Consider the following 19,318-nt stretch of genomic DNA (forward strand, 5'->3'; position numbering starts at 1 on the left):
CGTTCGAATGCCATGTCGTACCCTTGTGACCCTGCATATATGGCTGCCAGTATATCACTTTTCTCTGCAAGAACAAGACCCTCTCTCACGCAGGCACCTTGGGACTGATTGGCACCGTTACTCAGAAACAGTCTGTAACTTAGAACACTGTATATAACTTATGCACACCCTGCTACGCCATACACCATGCTACGCCATACACCATGCTACGCCATACACCATCGTGCATTATACCCAGGACAAAAAAGAAACTGAAACATAGTAGAATTCAGCTGGGAGGAAAGTAGGGGCTAACGTTGACACACCATACTTGTACCCTGTCTTCAAAATAATTCAATACTGTGAAATGTAGCTCAATTAATTGCCAGTGCAGTGAACACAGCCAACTAACTTACTATGGGAACAACAAAGGTCTGCAGTGGCAGCTGTGCGACACCCACAATGGCGAGAACAGTACCAATGGTATTCAGCTCAAGACCCAGTCCACCTGTGCAGCGGCCACAAACATACGCACACACGCACATGGTGAACAACTAACGAGGCAAAGTCACGTAACCTACAACAATTCAGATCTACTGGCAATCTCTGGCACAGTAGAAACTTCTATGTCTAGCTGAACAGCATGAATGTGACCTATGAGTTATGGTTGCAAGGCACAGCATGCAACAACTAGCATGTTCTCATCCTCAACCCTTCAACAGGTGGTGGCGGCAGCAGCAGCAGCAACAAGGCACTGTAAATCAACTGCTACCCAAAAAGACTACATACCCAAGTGAGGTGGCTCAGAGCACCACAGTGAGAAGATCTCATCCATACCAATCACGCCAACAGAATAGAACGAGTACAGGAGAATTACATAGCGTGTTGTTGGTCGCCTAAAGAGCAAGAAGCAGAAGAGAAAGGCACAGTGACATGAAACAAAGAGTCTCTGTAAGTATACTATAACTACTAGTGTTGTTGGAGATAATACAGGCGAAACTGTAGTGACAAAAGTTAGGATCTCATCGACTTCTAAATGCAGCCTGCACACAAGAACTGCAGTACACGCCTAGACTTCTTGAAAGGAGATAATGACATGATAGGCCTGTGGCTGGCTGCACAGAACAAACTCATCGACAATCTACCATGCCTCACCTCAATATTTTCATGAACTTGGAGCGATCCAACAGGCGAACTAGACGATAGCGCAGCAGCCAACGCCAGCACGCACAAGAGGAGTAGCCCGGTGGTGGCATGACAAGGCTGTCATCAATATCATCATCAGCATCACTGTCACCCTCGCCATTGTTAGATTGGCTAAGAATTTCAGCATCACTGCCTGCAGGACCGTGGACAGCGGTGACTGTTTCTTTCACACCGTTCTGCAACAGACTTGGCACAGCATTGTTATTGGAAGACGACACGCCATTACTCAGCAGTGGTGCTGCGAAGCTGGAAGCATTCACGAATGGATCACAATTCTCTTCCACCAACTCCTCGTCATCTTCATCATAACGTTCCGTTGCTCCATGATTGATATGGATGGACAAAGAGTCGTCCAGAGAAACGTCGTCAGCGTTATTCAAGATATCCGGCCCAGAGTGGATAGAAGTTTTCTTGGATGCTGCACTGAACGCTACCATCCATGAGCCACGGCTCTCTGGTCTTCCATTACGAGAGTTCACATCGCCATTGCCAATGGAACTAATTTCACCAGAATCCGCGCCACCGCCCACCTTCTTGTACTTTCTTCTGTACGTGTAAAGTTAAAGAAAGTGGGTGAGAATATAGTGATTAGGAAGGCGAGATGATTTTCACATGAATTTATGCCAAGACACCAGGATGAGTAGTGCAGCAATTCACAGAAGCAGCTTCTCTCTCTCTCTCTCTCTCTCTCTCTCTCTCTTTCTCTCTCTCTCTCTCTTTCTCTCTCTCTCTCTCTCTCTCTCTCTCTCTCTCTCTCTCACACACACACACACACACACACACACACACACACACACACACACACACACACACACACACACACACCATGTACCATGTATACGCCCGTCGCAAGAGAAGCACGCAAATCTGCAAATGCACTGGATGTGCACCCACAGATTTTCTACACACACACACGCACACACACACACACACACTTTCTTACTTTGATGCCAGGGTTTCCGGCAAGAACTTGAACATCACCACGAAGCCGAATATGCAAAGAGCCAAGCTCACCATACTTGGTAGGACGTAGGGGAACAATTTCAGAAATGAACTGCCTGAAACCAACACAGCAATAGTTAGAAGGCGGCAAGCCATACATCAGTGGTGCAAGATCATGCATGTAGTAAATCAACAAACAGTTTGGGGGTTGGCAATCTCCAAATAAAGCTGTGGTAGATGGTCTGGCGTTGAACTTCATTCAGCCGTTTGGGGTTTCCGAAAAGAAATTGATTGATAGTTTTAATTCTAGCATGCAGCCATGGCCTAAGCTTGCTTTGGCCAGTTGGAACCAAGTAGTGAAATCGGCAGAATCAGTATTCAACCAGGAAATATTGTCCATCTACAACAATAAGCAATTATTCATGGGCTGTATCATCAAGAGTTGGTATACTGATTATCCGAATGACATCATCATGATATGACGCACTGGCTTAACGCCGCAGCTTTTATAAGCATAGCAAAGAAAGGACCAATGAACTACAAGTTACGCTGCAATGTCCACTAAAACCACCAGTTACTTGACAATCAGCTCATGCGATAACAAGTAACTGGTGGTGTAAGTGGACATTGCAGCGTAACTTGTAGTTCCTTGGTCCTTTCTTTGCTATAAATTAACCCTTGGCCCTCCGTCCGAGTCAATCCGTTTACAAGTATAAATTGCCTTTATTTTCAAAACACCAACTTGCTCATTCCTGTTCTGTGATCAAGGAACAGCACAGCAAGGTTACGCTACATATGTGGCGGTAAATGAACTGTAAAGCAGTGTCAAAATAATGGACAAAACTAAAGAAGTGCCCAAACTGTGTTTGAATTACAGGCGCTACCGACAGGAATACAAATCTGAGAGGAAAGTCAAAACAGTCAAAGCACAACACTCACCTCCGAAAGTAGAGGGGTACTGCCGGGCAGGTTCCGCAAGAAAGCCTGTGAAAAACACATGCACGTACACACATGCGTTATAATGAGAGGCAAGCTTAGAAAAGCTGAACTAGACCTGCAGTCAACTTGACAGTCCACTCTTCAAAGCAAGCACTCATATAGAGTCCACAAACATTGGGGAAAGCCTTCCAAAAAGGCTTACCTCCCACAGCTGGGCCGACGATGAGACCCAAATTGAACGAAGCAGTGAGCAGTGTAAGAGCTTGAGCCTACAGCAACGGACACATGAACATATCGCATATGCACATACGTCCACGAATGCACAGACACAGAGACACACGCAGACAGACATACACACGCCAATATAAATGCCACATCTCAACGATACTCTCCACTACAGGCTGCAGCACTTCACTGCAGTACTCTTGCCTGTGCATAGCTTGCTATCACAACGCACACACAGCGGTTATGTGCATGCAGTACACGCATAGCACAACGTCTACAACAGCAAGGATGGCCATAGCCTGCAATTGAAGACACAGCATCTGCTGCATCGTCATCCAAATGCTGGTAGCCTGTCTCTATCTTTTTTGCATTAACCTAGACTGCTGATAGCACACTACACTATGCAGTCCAGTATGCAGTGATGTGTGTGTTTTGATGATGGAGGTATGTGGATAACTGGGATTCGCAGAACCGAGGTAGGGTTGTATACAGAAGTATATTGCCAGTTTCCATCTCTGAAGGAAAGCTAAACTTCTGAATGGAAAGTTACCAGCAGGGAATACCAGCATTAGTAGCAACAAAATGCAACAACTCGGTGAAAACATCCACACACGCACGTACGCACGCACGCACGCACCCACCCTTACATACCTGGTTAGAGTTGTCGCAAACCTCGGACAGTACTGCTTTGGACGTCCCGACGATACCTGGCAGCAAATAGGAAAACACACCAGACCACACTTGATACACCCACAACAACCCATGGAGCACAGTGGCTGCGAAGACATTGCCGGACGGACAGATAAACTAACCACCAGCAATGAACTACATGTGAAACGAAGTGACATCACGCATACTACTTGACAAGGACTTGTACTATGAATACATAAGCACAGAGCACGGCAATAATCCCAGCAAAAGACAAACAAGATAAACAGGACAGCATACTGGCACCAAGAGTGGAAACACTGGAAAGTAACCACAGCAAGTTCCAAAATGCATCTTATAACTCCAATCAGAGTACCAATTACATAGCCACTCAGCAAGTGAGAGCAGCAGTGAGAACAACCCCGGCAAGAGGAGTGTAAAACAATAACGTCACCCCCAGCCTTGCTACATGTACACTAGTAAACAGTGCCACACATACATGTATTTTTACAACCAGTGCATGACAGAAGGACCTAGTCTAGGCGCTGCATCTGCCACCATGGTATCTCAGCAGGGTGGTGACCTAGCACAAGCGAAACTTCCAAAGCTGGCTGTGTTTCTGAACGCAATTGTATAGCCGATTGTAACGCAGCTGAGCGAACTTTATTAATTTTTGTTACATCTGGTTTCATACTACAGAAGCAGAGATGTGCAGGAATAAGTACAGACATTAAATCCACTCACCGTTGAAAAGGCCTGTTAAAAAACGGGTGAACACTGCCCAGCCAAGGCCTAAAGCGCTATTGGTGAAGCCAAACATGGTGGTGGCAACAGCCAAGAGTGCCACACTGTACAGCATGGCTGGCCGGCGACCCTTCACATCTGAAAACCATCCCCAGAAGTAACTGCATTCGCAGTAGACGTGACCAGAATAGCAGCAAACACACACAGACACACACACAGACACACATGTGCACTTGAAGACTGCAATAGCAAAACATGAGCACATGCTACAGCTAGGGATTGCGATGGCTACAGTCCAAGATCACAGCATCAGACCAGGATTACTAGTATTTACTACTGACTAGCACACAGTAAATACAGAAATACACTTGAAGTAGATATATTCAGGGAAAAGCTGTCCAGACACACGTCACTCTTTTTCCGACATGTAGCACACAAGGCCTTTCTAAATAAACAGTTTACACACGGTTCACTGTTCTCCCCCCCCCCCCCCCCCTCTCTCTCTCTCTCTCTCTCACACACACACACACACACACACACACACACACACACACACACACACACGCACACACGCACACACAAACGCATGCGCCTGCACACATGCATGCACACTCAATCGTGTCCTTGTCGAAACAAGGATGCAGGGCATAGAGGAACTTAGATGACCTTGCAATTGATGCAAACACACCTACATTGTACGTGATAAGGACCAGTCACATGCAAGGCCCACCTTTCCATGCAATTAACCCCCCCCCCCCCCCCCCCGCCTCTGAGAGTAAATAGTAGCCAGGTCCAGCTGCTTACCTGCCAGCAAATCTTCCAAAAAACAATGATGAGGCGATTAGACCCACATATGGACCTAAAGAAGGAAACAGATCACAACAGATTCATAGGTTATCGAAAAATTCTTCTTCTCAGGTAGCAGCATGTATTGCAGTGACACCACTTTTTTAAAATTAAAAGACAAATGTAGATGATGAGCAAACAATTACTAGTGCAAGACTTAGTATGCACGTAAACACAACAATACCTGAGTTCAATTCTGTGATCTTCTCGCCATTGACAGTGAATTGCTGCAGAAAAATCAAACAAGATGCACAGCAGAATCAAAGACAAGTATGGCACAATTCCACACCATGATCATGCCTTGGGTAGGAAGAAACCAGTTCGACCTTTCCCCTCAAAATATCATAATATAGTACCGTTCGGAACTTTCGTACTTCTTTGCCTGGGCTTTCACACACGAGCACAGGCAAAGAAGTCTTCTGATGGGTTGCTGTACGATGCTGTACGATCCTGCTTCGTCCAATCCGAATGGCCTAATTGAGGTGAAATGTCCCTTTTCCATTAACAGTGTGTCCAGTGCCAAGATGTCTCCTGCAGACATCTACAGCAAATTAGGAAGTTGCCTGCCTAGAAGCGACGGAGGCAAAGTTGATGTTACGAAGCAGCCACAAGTCCTACACACAGGTTCAGGGAGAATTGGCTGTGATGGACAAGGAGTGGGCAGACTGTCATCTGGAAAGACATGCCTTATTCCACGAATCTTCATATTGCAAGGACATTTCGTGGCAGTGTGCCTCGGAATGACACTTTGCTACCCGGGTTGAAAGTTTTCTGCACCAGCCACATGCTATCAGAGACGCTAACTATTAGGTGTGGGTGGGTGCACTTATGCATGTGTGAGCATGTATACCACCCTACCTTAACCATCCATGGCAAGAACGGAAACAGCATAGTAATGAGAAACGCACTGGGGAACTGCATTGAGCAGATACAAAACAATAACACATGGCGATGCACAAACACACATACACCCATGCACACACAGACACCCATGCACACACAGAGACGGACACATACACCCATGCACACATACACCCATGCACACACATACACCCATGCACACTCAGAGACGGACACGCAAGTGATATCCAAATGCACCCAAGTCAATATCTGAACTTCCACTTCGAAGAACAGGATTCCCACAAAGCCACGCTTGAGGCGTTCTTGTTTCCGTCAGCAATCAGAGATCAATCTAAAATTACTCGTCCGCCGGCAAAGATAATGCGGTACAAGTACTCAATCTGCGGACAGCATGCTGTTTCGTTCTTTGTGAACTCATCAGTGCAGCCCAAAGAAAATGAGTTGCAGTACAAGTATAAATCTTAGCATCCTGATCAAGAGCATTGAGTTATCATACCTCCATTCCAGGTTGGACAGTGGACACCCCTGGGCTCCATATTTCTCAGTGTGTCACTCTACTGCACACACCTTCACCATATGTATCGAGGCTGCTCAGGCAGCACACTGGCCCAACTAAAGGGACCACAATGGTCCACATACTTGAACTGTCTTCAGTGCAGATTGCAGGCATCTGATTGTGTGGTGTGGCTAGAAGAAATAAATTATTATGCTGATCATTCTGGAATTCTCAGACTCAGACTCCTTTTAAAATCATAAGGTTAGTCTAGTCTGTACAGACACTATAACGAATTCTGCACTTTGATGTACACATATAATCAATGCACTAGTACCCTTGATAGAATAACTGAATGACCTTATAGCTTACCAAGCCACACAGGCAGGCAATCACTACATTCTTGGGTAGAGGCGTTCGCTTGGGTCTTCCGGAACTAGAGAATGACGACTTTCGACGATTCCAGTAATTTTGTAGGCGTCCAGGCATGGTTGAGCCTTGATATTCTAAAACTCTGTTTTATATTTACACTGATCTCAAAATCTAAAATGAACGAAGAAAAAGTGGATTTGGTAGATGGGGGACTAACTCCCACCCTATCCATTCTCCTCAAGAAGTCAATACACTGCAGAAGACTTGTCCAACACGAAACTTGAAGAAACACAGGAGAAGCACCACGTCCTTGCGTGGAACACTCAATAATGCTACGACACGACAACTACGGGAACAAGAATCAAGAGATTGAAAGACTCAGAGAGTTCACACCAGGGAGTCGTAAAAGCCCGGGAGAGGACACGGCACACATTCCCAGAAAACATCTTTGCCTCGCGCTGCCGGGGAACGCTGCCAGGGAACGGTGTTGCGAGGCAAGGAAATTATTATTTTCGAAAATTGTGATGTCTTCTTGAAATACTAATTGGGACATTCTCCGATTTCTCTTAGAGCACGGAGACGATTGCTCCGTCGAGTCTTCTGATCTCTATTTTCATCCTCATCTTCCAGCTGCCTCACTCATTCTCTCTCAGTTTATCGAAGTTAATTTATTCTGAGGCGATGGAAATGCAAGACAAATCCCTAATTGTACTTCACTTTTATTTGAGTTGGGGTGAACGAAATGAGATTTGTGGAAAATGACGCCACTTCCCGTGTTAGCCGCTGGTCGTATCATACAGCCCATATTCCATTGCAGGTGATGGGCCAACGTTCGTGTTGAGATCCGCTGAGTTTCCTCGTACTCGTGGAGTTGAATTTGTGGCAGAAATTGCACTGAATTGCAGTCAAATGGTTGTGAATGAAACGAGATTTGTGGAAAATGACGCCACTTCCCGTGTTAGCCGCTGGTCGTAGCATACAGCCCATATTCCATTGCAGGTGATGGGCCAACGTTCGTGTTGAGATCCGCTGAGTTTCCTCGTACTCGTGGAGTTGAATTTGTGGCAGAAATTGCACTGAATTGCAGTCAAATGGTTGTGAATGAAACGAGATTTGTGGAAAATGACGCCACTTCCCGTGTTAGCCGCTGGTCGTAGCATACAGCCCATATTCCATTGCAGGTGATGGGCCAACGTTCGTGTTGAGATCCGCTGAGTTTCCTCGTACTCGTGGAGTTGAATTTGTGGCAGAAATTGCACTGAATTGCAGTCAAATGGTTGTGAATGAAACGAGATTTGTGGAAAATGACGCCACTTCCCGTGTTAGCCGCTGGTCGTAGCATACAGCCCATATTCCATTGCAGGTGATGGGCGAACGTTCGTGTTGAGATCCGCTGAGCTTCCTCGTACTCGTGGAGTTGAATTTGCGGCAGAAATTGCACTGAATTGCAGTCAAATGGTTGTGAATGAACCGAGATTTGTGGAAAATGACGCCACTTCCCGTGTTAACCACTGGTCGTATCATACAGCCCATATTCCATTGCAGGTGATGGGCGAAAGTTCTTGTGGAGATCCGCTGAGCTTCCTCGGCGTACTCGTGGATTTATGAATTTGTGTCAGAAATTGCAGTCGAGTGGACTTCTGTGCGTGTGTTGTGAGTAAATCGCGACGGCTCCCTTCCTTCAGCATCGTCAAAACGCAACATAGAGCATTATTACGCACTCGTTCCATGATTCATGATAATGCCTGGATTCTTTTAAAAACAATCAATGTGTGTTCCCTATCTATCTACATTGTACATGGTTGCAGGTCGTTATTTATAAATCTTGATAATTTCAACACTTTTCTACTCGTATACTGAGTACGCGGTGACTTGAGCCGTTTAGGAAACGGAAGTCTTGGCGAGTGTACAAAAGGTAAACCTATCATTTGTACTTCATAACGGAATTGTGCACAAAAATGCACACACACGTTCGCGCGCACACACACAAGCACACACACAAACACTGTACAAACACACACAAAAGTACAAGCACATGTGCACATACACACGCCTCCCCCCCCCCCCCCCCCCACACACACACACTCAACTCCCCACCCCTGTACCATGTGTACTGAGTCTGACAGACATACAATCATGTTTATCCTTCCTTCGCCACCAGTTTCGGATAATGGTGTCAACAACGAGTTGTAAAATATTGGTATTTTAGGACTCCCTGCCCTGAAGACAAGCACAGCGCCGTGGATCGAGCAGATCCGGCCGCGCCGGCCTAGCGTGCTTCACTTTCTGGCCGAGGCAAACATCGTCCGCGTGCGCGCATCCCGTGTCCTCTCCCGGGCTTTTACGACTCCCTGGTGCTAGCCACTGAAAATAAAGTGCAGACAGCACAGTGCACAGGAAACCGTGATTCGAAGCCGAAGGTTCTCGTGAGTGACTTGCGGCGCGTTGCGCACCCTTTTATTTGATTTGATTTTTCTGCACGTGACCAGTGGTGACCCTAGCCATTAGGCCTCCGGGAATATGCTCGTATTTTTACCGATAATTCCTTTGAGCATTGCTCAAAATAACGTCCGATAATTCCCGTAATTCCACCAATAATTCTCACAATAATGCCTTTTTTCTTCCCTTTTTTTGCAGATACCGTACCGCTTACGGGTTTTTTTGCCACTTGTACGGGCAAAAAATCACGGTTCGCGTGAAACTCGGCTGGAAGCTTTTTTTTCTTTCTCTTTTGAAATACCGGGCGATCAACTCATTCAGGATCACAAGCTTTTTGGTACAAATCATGGTGTTAAAATGGAAAAAAAATTGAAAAAAGGGGGGCATTGCTCAAATTATACCGATTATTCCACAAAAATTGCCAATAATTCCCGTTTTAAAAATCACACCGATAATTCCCGAAATTATGCCGGCATATTCCGCGGAGGCCTACTAGCCATGCAAGCTGGCCGGGCGGATGTCAGTGGACAGTAGTACGTACAGTGCCGTGCGCAGCACTAGCGAGCGCTGGTAGATAAATCATCACGCAAGTGGAATGTTTATTTGTGTAAAAAGCTAGCTGCTAGCTGTTGCACAACGAATGATGAGTGAACGAATGATTGAAGTGGTGAAAGCCTATTTGTAGGCTAAGGTCCAAGGACAGGTGCTATGCATATGGGTGGCAAGGAAAGGTTTCGCATCGTTCAGTCTCCCTTGACTTGTCGACTATCGTCGTTACTTGGCCTTGGCGGATGACATGGATCCTAGAATTGATCTACAATGAGGTGCGGACATGTACGTGATGCTGATCAGTGATGATAGGTCCAAACGAAAACACACCGTTGTCTACACGTCTGGCCAGCAAGTCGTCACAAACTGACAAGAAATCTTGTTTGACGGTGCGGCCCCGGCCACCCGATGGAGAGAACGACAGGTGGCAGATATGTGTTGCTCATTGCGAAAGTTCTTGTCTTGGGACAAGTTGACAGTGACCTGTGACCAGTGTCAGCGAGCCCTTGAAATCAGGGTGATTGCAGCATGAATGAATCATGGTGACCGGCACTATCACGATTATTGTCCTAATATAAAAATCAGGCTAATCATAGTAATGGCAATGCAAGGGACATACTCCCATAGCCGGCATACATTCAGTCCCGTGACACTGAGTTTTGGAAAATGACCGCCGGAGTATCAAACTTTCAATCTGAGCTTCCAGTCTTCCTTCCGTCACTGCAGATCTGATTAATATTGCTTTGGGAGAAAAAGATTGCATTGCCACAATGATGTCATTGTCATGGCGTAGTATGGAGTACCGGTGACCGTCACTGGGTCTGTGTACCTGATTACACACTGCACGGCAACCCCACAGCTGCACTCCACACTCTGCAGCCAGTGACATCGTCATGCCATGCAGCTGGAAGGGAGCATTACCCGGCTTGGCCTGAGCAATCTTTGAAATCCGACCTCACAATGACACCGCAGGACCGGCGGAAGCAGATTTGGATTGGTCCGGTCATACCGTAGCCTTTCATGCTGTGTATGATGTGGAGGGTAGATGCATGACCTCCTCACCAGTAACACACATGTTGGTGGCCAAAAAGTTGGTCCGGCCATGGCCTGACCAACCGGACCGGTTCCGCCGGGCCTGCACCGGTGTTCGGAATGGCATGCCAGTGCTCCCATTGCAATTCTTGCACACCGAGCAAGTAGTAAGGTAAACCACAACCCGGGGGAAACACACATTCCAAGTCCTAGACATAGCGCTGCATTGCCATGTGACCGGAGTACATGTACTTCCTCTGGTTCAGTATAATTGCCGCAGTTCTATGAGCAAGTATATACATGTACGATAGCGACAATGAACTGGAGGAAGTAAGTACAGTACACCCTCCCGGCTTATCTGCACTTCCGTTATCCATGGCTCGCTTTCAACATCTGCTATTTGCTCATGCACATGGCATATGGATGGAGATGTAAAGCAGCCGATAAGCAATGCTTGCTGAGCCGACTGTCTGGCGTCTGCATACGTATTGTACCAGTGCTGATATGCCAACATGCTCAGTGTAGCGCAGTACTAGTATATATGGATCTCACTAATCCCCACATAATTGTTTTCACCAGGGAGTAGTATTGTACTACTCTCCTGGCTTTCACAGATGCCAAACACCGTTCTGTGGACCCTGACCAAAGGGTGTGTCCGTGTCGACGAGAGTCTACTGTCTGTACTACAGTTTTACAGTACCCTTAAACGTCTCTTCTTACCCGGAATATCTTCGATACGAATCATAAATGTACAATTGTTTTTTAATATGCTATACATGAGCACTGGGTGCAGAAATACCCCTGGTACACATCATAAAAAGTGATAATTATGATGCATGGCGGCAAATGAGCGGTCTTTTGTTACAGGCAAATCCGAGATTAGGGCAGTGACCGGTCCCTCCAAGGCACCCAGATACAATGACAGCATATCACAAGGCTGAGGACACACTGTACGACACAGTGTTCATGACCCCAGCTGGAGACTGATCGGCAGAGCCTCAGGGGCACGACTCCATGCGGTTCACATGGCTGCAAGACCGAGGCCCTGCCAACCGGTCTCTGGTAAAACATGTGGAGCAGGATATCAACACAACTGTTTCTCGTATCATAACATTCCAGTAGAGCATATCTGTAGTTCTAATAGCACTGAATAACAGAAACAAGGATGGAAATAGCCACTGGCAGGGGAGATCAACATTGAAACAACTCATTGGGGCACAGCAACTAATAAGCTGTGTATGTTGGCATAGAGACACACCGGGCCAGCCCAGTGCATCACACGTGCCAATACATCTACAAGTAAGTTGAAGCAATCAAGTACTTCAGCATGGTACTGCTCTCACACGAGATACAGCACTGGTACACATAGCACACATAGCCCACTGACTGTTACCATGTTACAAAAGCTTAGCAAGCATAACTGGTACGGCCGCGTGTGTGTGTGTGTGAGTGAGCAAGGTCGGATCACTTGACACGTGGTGAGTACTGTTGTGTGATATCTCCCCGTCTGTATAGTACAGTGTAGTGTCACTTCTGCAGCGGCACAGTGTTCACAAGGGCGAAATAGCGATGCGCATCGTGAGCTCATAGCACGGTGTACAGGATTCTGAATTTCTGAGTGAGCTTAATCACAGTCATGATGAAGCTGAACTGTGCTGGTACTGAGAGCCATAAGCAGCATCTAATGGCGCGTACTTGTGCCACATGGAGAAGAGCTACTTCAAAGGAGTCTCATAGTGGGGCACAGCATTGCCATAACACTGGTAACTACCCGCAGTGCCACTCAGCCGGTCGCAGTTGCCTTGAGAGCATTCTGACGCAGCTGATGCAGTTTCTCTACCCATCTCTCCTTCTTTAGCGCGTGGCTGACATCGAACTGCAGGAAAATACAACAAGAGAGACAGTTCTGTTGCCGAATGTGCTGCGGAAAACATAGTCCCTACCGTACCTGCATTTCTGTGAAAATCCGCTGAGGGTTCAGACTTATGGTTTGCCAGGGGATTAGGGCGCGTTCAGACTACCGAGAACCCTGTCAAACCATGAATGGTGCTACACTGCTACACTGTGAATGACATTCGCACTACTGGTAAACTAACGTTACATGTGCAGCTCTTACAACGAGAAGAGATTATCCCCTACTCAAAGCCTGAGAACCTTTTTACTGCCGGAATGCTGTATCCGCCACAGCAGTAAACTGTTCCGCCTGCAAAGGGCCTGTAACGCCACGTGATAATAAAATCACCTTGGAAACTTTCTCAATCCGTCACTTTTTATCCGTACTCCCCTTAGCCAGGGGAATTCTTGCGGGGAGGGGGGCTATCTTTTAACTTCTCAATCCAAGCAGTAGAAGGGTGCACGAGTCCATCACATCAAGTATGACCAGCAAGAATAGCACACGCCAACTGCGGAGAAATCCACCTTCCAACTCATTACCGCTGTGCTCGCACCAGCTTCACATACTTTCACTACAACAAAATTAAAAGTGAACTTTGGGTTTCCGTTTCTGTTGCTTCCTTCATAATCCCATGCATGATATGTAGAAAGTAGACAACAAGGTGGTACATGATCCACCACAAGCTATGCAACTAACTTGTGCTATGACAGCCTGCAAGCGCGTCCAAATATACGATATGCATGACGATGCAAATGGCATGCATGAATTCGGGAGTTGCTCTCCTATCTTTGCTTGTGGAGAGAGACATTTATTTGGGAGGGTATTCCATTAATCGCGGAACCAACAGCGCGCAGAAGCTTCGGCCAGTTGCGACTAATCGGATCCTGTTGTGAGTGTTGTCCATAGCCTATACGTGTGTAGGAATTGTTCAACTACTACGTAATGTAGAGGCCAGTTCTAGTAACAATGCAGTTAACTGAGGAGTACTTACCAGTTCACCCATAACTGACGTTAAGACTGCACCCTCGTCTTTCTTGTCTGACCAGAGAGATGAGTGCTCAGCAACAATCGATGTGACGGGTGCAGCCGATGTAGCCGCTCCACTGAACTTGGCTGCAGTGCTGTCTGATGTGCCAAAGATTGCTGCTTCATGCTTGAGCTCTGCACTGGCTGCTGATGCGCGCTATGATGTGGATCAGAACAAGACAGAAAATTGAACCAACATTTACATGTACAATAGGATTAAAGATGTTGTGACGTCGACACTAATCTGTGGAGAAAGTGGCTGCTCCAAATACTGGAACTCGTGCTTCCTGTCGACTGATGCGACACTTGACTGAGTCATGACTGCGCCTGGAGCACACGAGAAGACCATCGAACCTTCCACTCGGCAAGTCCACAAGAAAGCACCACTCCCTGCTCAATATAATTATAATGTTTCGGGAATTTAACCCCTCATCAGTTTAGCTTACTGGTAGAAGCTAATGAAAATTGTACTCCGCGAGCACTGCATTATGTAGTGCTCTCCGAGCCTAAACATCACTAGGGATGCCAACTTACAGACGCAGTTGTGAGTCAGTCAAGTGTTAAGTCAGTCGACAGGAAGCGCGAGCTCCAACATTCGGAGCAGCCACTTTCTTCACATTGGCAATGGGCCGTTGGAAATCGGAGGTTTGATCAGAGCATAAAGGGAACTAGAAAAAGATGCACGTAGCTACATTACCTTGGACTGAGCAGCAGCTGCAGCGGCATCTACACCAAGACGATTGGACACAAACGCCTTCTGAGAGAACTTGGGATTGTTTATGGCTTCAATAGTGGAATGGCGCTGTGCTGCTTCGAGAGCATCTGAAGGTGGCGGCACTGAACAAACCGGAAAGAAGAAAAAATACATTATTATATCATAGAAGCAATGCTTGTACGAAATAGAGGTTGCGACTTCGGCGATGATTTTGTTTAGGAATGGGTTTGCTCCCACACTGGATCTCGCGCTATTCCGCCGACGACTTGACACTTGACTGACCGTGTCAAGTCGTCGGCGGAATAGCGCGAGCTCCAGTGTGGGAGCAAACCCATTCCTAAGCAATGCTTGTGTTCAAAAACTTCTTCTGGCCACTGGACAATGAGTTTATGATACACAACTTCCTCTGGAAAAAAAGAAGGACTTGTGACTTCGATCAATCTGTCAGTTTCAGTGAATCAAGCTCTGAGGAATCGAGCGATAATGACTCCGAGTGAGACTCAACGGAGTAAATTTCTTTTGAATAATAGGGTACACACTTTAAAGAAGCATACCCACTCATTGTCTTGAGGTATTTTGTACTACTGAACCGATATCCTGGAGTACAGTAACTCCTTAGGATGTAAATAGAAGAAGACCCGAAGTTTTTGCTTCTGGAAAAAGTATCACACACAAAGAATACTCCTCAGATATCTTATACTAGCATCTAAACAATATGTACAAAGAACAATGAAAGCAAGAGAGAGAGAGAGAGAGAGAGAGAGAGAGAGAGAGAGAGAGAGAGAGAGAGAGAGAGAGAGAGAGAGAGAGAGAGAGAGAGGGAAGGGAGAGAGAGAGAAAGAGAGAGAGAGAGAGAGAGAGAGAGAGAGAGGAGAGAGGAGAGAGAGAAGGAGAGAGAGAGAGAGCGAGAGAAAGAGAGAGAGAAAGAGAGAGAGACACACACACACACACACACACACAATTTGGTGGATTAGGACAAAGAACATAGCTCAGACCTATCAATACATGTACACTAGCTGATAACTGATCACTTATCTACTCACCAGCAGACAGCACTTCTGGTGTTGGCTGAGGTTGCTCCAAAGCTCCCGATGTCACTCCACTGGCTACCTCTTCCAACAAAGTCTTTTCATCATCTCCATCACTGGCATCACCTCCAAACCTCTCCCACCGGACCTTATCACCATCACGGTAGTAGCGCTCTTCAAACTGTTCCCGCAGCGCATCGTCTGTCTTTTCTGCTTGCTTCAGTGCTGCCTTGCGCTGTTCGCGTAGTTTTTCTACTTGTTGCTTGGCAGAATTCGACTTCTTCTCAGTCTTGTAATCTGAGGAATGGCTTTTGTCATGTCTACGATTGACACAAGTGGTAAATAGTAAATACACACGAAAATCACACTACAATCATTTTTTTTACTTGGTCCGTTTCATCGCAATTGTCGCTTATCTATCGCAGCTAAGAACAGGAGTTATTTTATCGCTCTGTAAAATTTCTAAAACGCATAGTGAAGAACCATGATACAGGATTCCTCTCCGCCACAAGAAAAATAATTCAGCGATGGAATTTGATGAAGCAAGTCGAAGAAAGGAAGCAACGTTACAAAAAATGTACAAAAGAAAACAGCGACGGAGCGCGTTCTTGCACTCACGCTTTAGTTTATCCGACTCTGGCTCTGTATCACTCGAGCTGATGTCACTTGAGCTGACATTCCCTGGTGTGTTTAGCTGCTGGCGTAGAGTATCTCTTGCTTTCTCCGCTTGGCGATGGCAGCGATGGGAAAGGAACAGTCGTGACTGTCACTTTGGCACTTGGAGGAACGTGGGCAGCGTGACTGGTGTGTCACCACTGTGTGTTTCAACAATGTTTTTGAATCAGGCACACATCCCTCTCCAGACAGCTGTCATACGCTCTGCTGGATCCGCTGACCAAGACTCTTGTACTGCCGCTGCCAGGTCGGACAATGTCTTCTTTGTCACCATCTCGCCATCAGTTTGCAGGCTTGCAAAGAATGCACTTGCAGTTCTAACGTGGCGACTGAGCTGGCTGGCCTGGCCTTGACTGTCACGCTCTCCAAGTCAGGATGTCGATTTCCCCTGCTACAGTTCCAGTCTTCATGCTGCGCTTGACTTTTCGCTGCAGTGAATGTGTGTATTCGCTGCAGTGCATTCACTGCAGCGAAAAGTTCCCCACTTTCCCATCACAATCGTACGAATCGCGATGCCACTGGCGCTAGTCTCGATGTTTTTTTCTTTCTGGTCTCCTTTGATCTTGCCATCACAACCTCCCAAACGAATGTGAGTTAGATATCGAGATCGGACTGGGTTTTACCTGTCAAAAGGTGCGTGGGAGATAAGCGACAATTGCGATGAAACGGACCAAGTACAAAACTTTAGAATTGACAGTTGACAGTATGGTCAGACAATCACTTCATCGTCATGATAAAAAAACCGGTGCTACAAAATCCACTTTGACCAGAAGAATAGTTCTGACTTCATACGCCTACTAACTAGACAGGAGCACAAACAAACAAACACTAAATTAAAGGGGAAGGGCATCGATTTTTCGAGTAGGGTCCTGAAGAAAGACAATTTGATATCGGTTCGAATAGCATATCTCTCGCTTCCATACGATAAGCCAAACTTGCCAAATCGTCAATAGGGCTTGAAAGTGATGACGTCAAAACGGCCAGGGAATAGTAAGTTGACATCAGATTTCTATTTTTGGATCCACTAAGGTGTGACTTTGCTATTGCCTAAGTATGTGGGTGCATAGCAACCCACTCATGTCGCATGCAGGTGTGACTTTTATTTCGCCACCAGTTGTAACCCCGCCCCCAGTAGCCAAATCAGTCAGTTTCACTGGCTACATCACCATGCTGTGGGTAAGACCGCTTGAAATGTGCTTGGATCCATACAAAAACTGGATCCAAGTGGATCCAGTTTTTGAATTTTTGAAATTGTTGCTATGCTGTGACATAGCACTTTCAAGCCCTATTGTATGCTCACGTTGCCATAGCGACCAGCGCAGTGATGACGTATGAAAGGCTTAGCTCCTCCACAGAGAAGGTCGATCACTGCAGAAATTGGTCGTTTTCAATTGTCTTATTGTATTCACGATGTGAAAGAAGTGCTGTGTTCAATGTTGTTAGTGCCGTGAACTATTTATCGCCCTTCTCATGCATTTCCCTACACACTATAGGAAATGGTTTCCTCCAGGACAAGATGCTTGGAATTCGCCATCTCTCCTGAGACATTTTCAGCAAACTTTCAAACCTACGACATTATTTCATTCGTCAATCTCCACCACCCGTCGTCTCACCTGGCTTTAGAAGATGTTATGAGAGATAGGAAAGTCGCCAGGAAGCATCACATTCATCTTCAGGAAGTGGAAAGAGCAAACGGCATGGTCCTTGGTTGGGGGAAATGCTGAACGTCTGATTTGTCCCAACCAAGATTTCAGCATTTTGTTTGTCACTATTTTCGCTTGTCTGCTGCACTCCAGCTTTCTCCTGTCGGTGTCATGTCTCAGTACACAACCAAGAGGACTACTAACAAACAGTTCACTGCACTAACAGCATTGAACACAGCCCTTCTTTCACTTCGTGAATACAATAAACCAATTGAAAATGACCAAATTCTGCAGTGAGGTGGAGCTAAGCCTTTCGTACGTCATGACTGCGCTGGTCGCTATCGCAACGTGAGTATACAATTGGCGATTTGGCAAGTTTGGCTTATCGTATGGAAGCGAGAGATATGCCATTCGAACCGATATCAAATTGTCTTTCTTCTGGACCATACTCGAAAAATCGATGCACTTCCCCTTTAATACATTCTTCTAGAAAAACGAGTAAAATTCAAAGAAATGTTCTGACCTGTCTTTGCTCCTTGACCGCTTCCAATCTCTGCTACGGGACCTACGTGCTTCTCTCCTTCTGCTATTTGATCTCTTGCTTCTCTCCCTACTTCTTGATCGTCGCCTTTGCCTTGATCGACGAGATTCATGGTTGTCTGAACTTCTTTCACGACGATGGCGACGTTGATGGTCACTGGATGGCGAACGCGAACGGCGACGTGTCCGCCTACTTCTACTCCTGTCTTCCGATGAGGAAGAAGAATATTCGTCACTACTGCTAGAACACGATTCAGAACGTCGGTGGCGACCTCTGCGAGGGCTGGTGGACCGGGATCTTCTTCTTCGTCCCATTTTTACTCTTACTGTCTTCGATTCTTTTTGAAATCAAATAATTTAAAATTATTTGTTTCCACATGCATTAATTTTGCACATTCTGGATTTCTGACGTCAACGGCGCATTGTCTATGACGAAATCGACTTTGATTGGACGAATCCAAAGCACGAAAATTCGAAATTAGACTTTGGGCCGTTTGGCATTCGTTGCAGGCATGGTCACAA

The 19,318-nt window shown here is 46.3% G+C and overlaps 2 protein-coding genes and 1 long non-coding RNA gene across 3 annotated transcripts in view; 1 reads left to right on the top strand and 2 right to left on the bottom strand.

Annotated features, from left to right (window-relative positions):
• The window catches only part of LOC135808864 (uncharacterized), an 11,889-nt gene extending 4,234 nt beyond the window's left edge, over window positions 1-7,655 (bottom strand). Inside the window, exons 1-12 of the mRNA XM_065322105.1 lie at window positions 7,256-7,655; window positions 6,388-6,444; window positions 5,714-5,756; window positions 5,488-5,542; window positions 4,684-4,844; window positions 3,943-3,998; window positions 3,269-3,335; window positions 3,067-3,111; window positions 2,129-2,243; window positions 1,135-1,731; window positions 769-875; window positions 396-487 (exon numbers count right to left, since the gene is read on the bottom strand). Of these exons, the coding sequence (XP_065178177.1) occupies window positions 396-487; window positions 769-875; window positions 1,135-1,731; window positions 2,129-2,243; window positions 3,067-3,111; window positions 3,269-3,335; window positions 3,943-3,998; window positions 4,684-4,844; window positions 5,488-5,542; window positions 5,714-5,756; window positions 6,388-6,444; window positions 7,256-7,372 (1,512 nt within the window). The 5' untranslated portion in view covers window positions 7,373-7,655. The remainder of the gene's footprint in view (window positions 1-395; window positions 488-768; window positions 876-1,134; window positions 1,732-2,128; window positions 2,244-3,066; window positions 3,112-3,268; window positions 3,336-3,942; window positions 3,999-4,683; window positions 4,845-5,487; window positions 5,543-5,713; window positions 5,757-6,387; window positions 6,445-7,255) is intronic.
• Window positions 7,656-8,130: 475 nt separating this feature from the next.
• LOC135808865 (uncharacterized) lies at window positions 8,131-9,103 on the top strand. The gene is made up of 2 exons (XR_010552134.1): window positions 8,131-8,618; window positions 8,801-9,103. It is a non-coding gene; the product is annotated as an uncharacterized LOC135808865 (long non-coding RNA).
• Window positions 9,104-12,359: 3,256 nt separating this feature from the next.
• On the bottom strand, window positions 12,360-19,137 carry LOC135808866 (serine/threonine-protein kinase fray2-like). The gene is made up of 5 exons (XM_065322106.1): window positions 18,780-19,137; window positions 15,954-16,258; window positions 14,893-15,032; window positions 14,161-14,352; window positions 12,360-13,151 (listed from the first exon to the last, which is right to left on the bottom strand). The coding sequence occupies exons 1-5, from the start codon at window positions 19,109-19,111 to the stop codon at window positions 13,059-13,061; spliced, it is 1,062 nt and encodes a 353-aa protein (XP_065178178.1). The 5' UTR covers window positions 19,112-19,137; the 3' UTR covers window positions 12,360-13,058.
• Between the last annotated feature and the right edge of the window lie 181 nt (window positions 19,138-19,318).

Source organism: Sycon ciliatum, chromosome 2, assembly GCF_964019385.1.
Source record: "Sycon ciliatum chromosome 2, ocSycCili1.1, whole genome shotgun sequence".
Classification (NCBI taxonomy): Eukaryota; Metazoa; Porifera; class Calcarea; order Leucosolenida; family Sycettidae; genus Sycon; species Sycon ciliatum.

What these genes read in the sequence shown, in the direction of transcription:
- LOC135808866 (XM_065322106.1), bottom strand. Translation starts at nt 19,111, where the DNA reads ATGGGACGAAGAAGAAGATCCCGGTCCACCAGCCCTCGCAGAGGTCGC. An exon ending in CAGCTGCTGCTCAGTCCAAG is followed by an intron (nt 14,353 to 14,892) that starts GTAATGTAGCTA and finishes TCCACATCATAG; the next exon opens with CGCGCATCAGCAGCCAGTGC. An exon ending in CGTCAGTTATGGGTGAACTG is followed by an intron (nt 13,152 to 14,160) that starts GTAAGTACTCCT and finishes ATTTTCCTGCAG; the next exon opens with TTCGATGTCAGCCACGCGCT.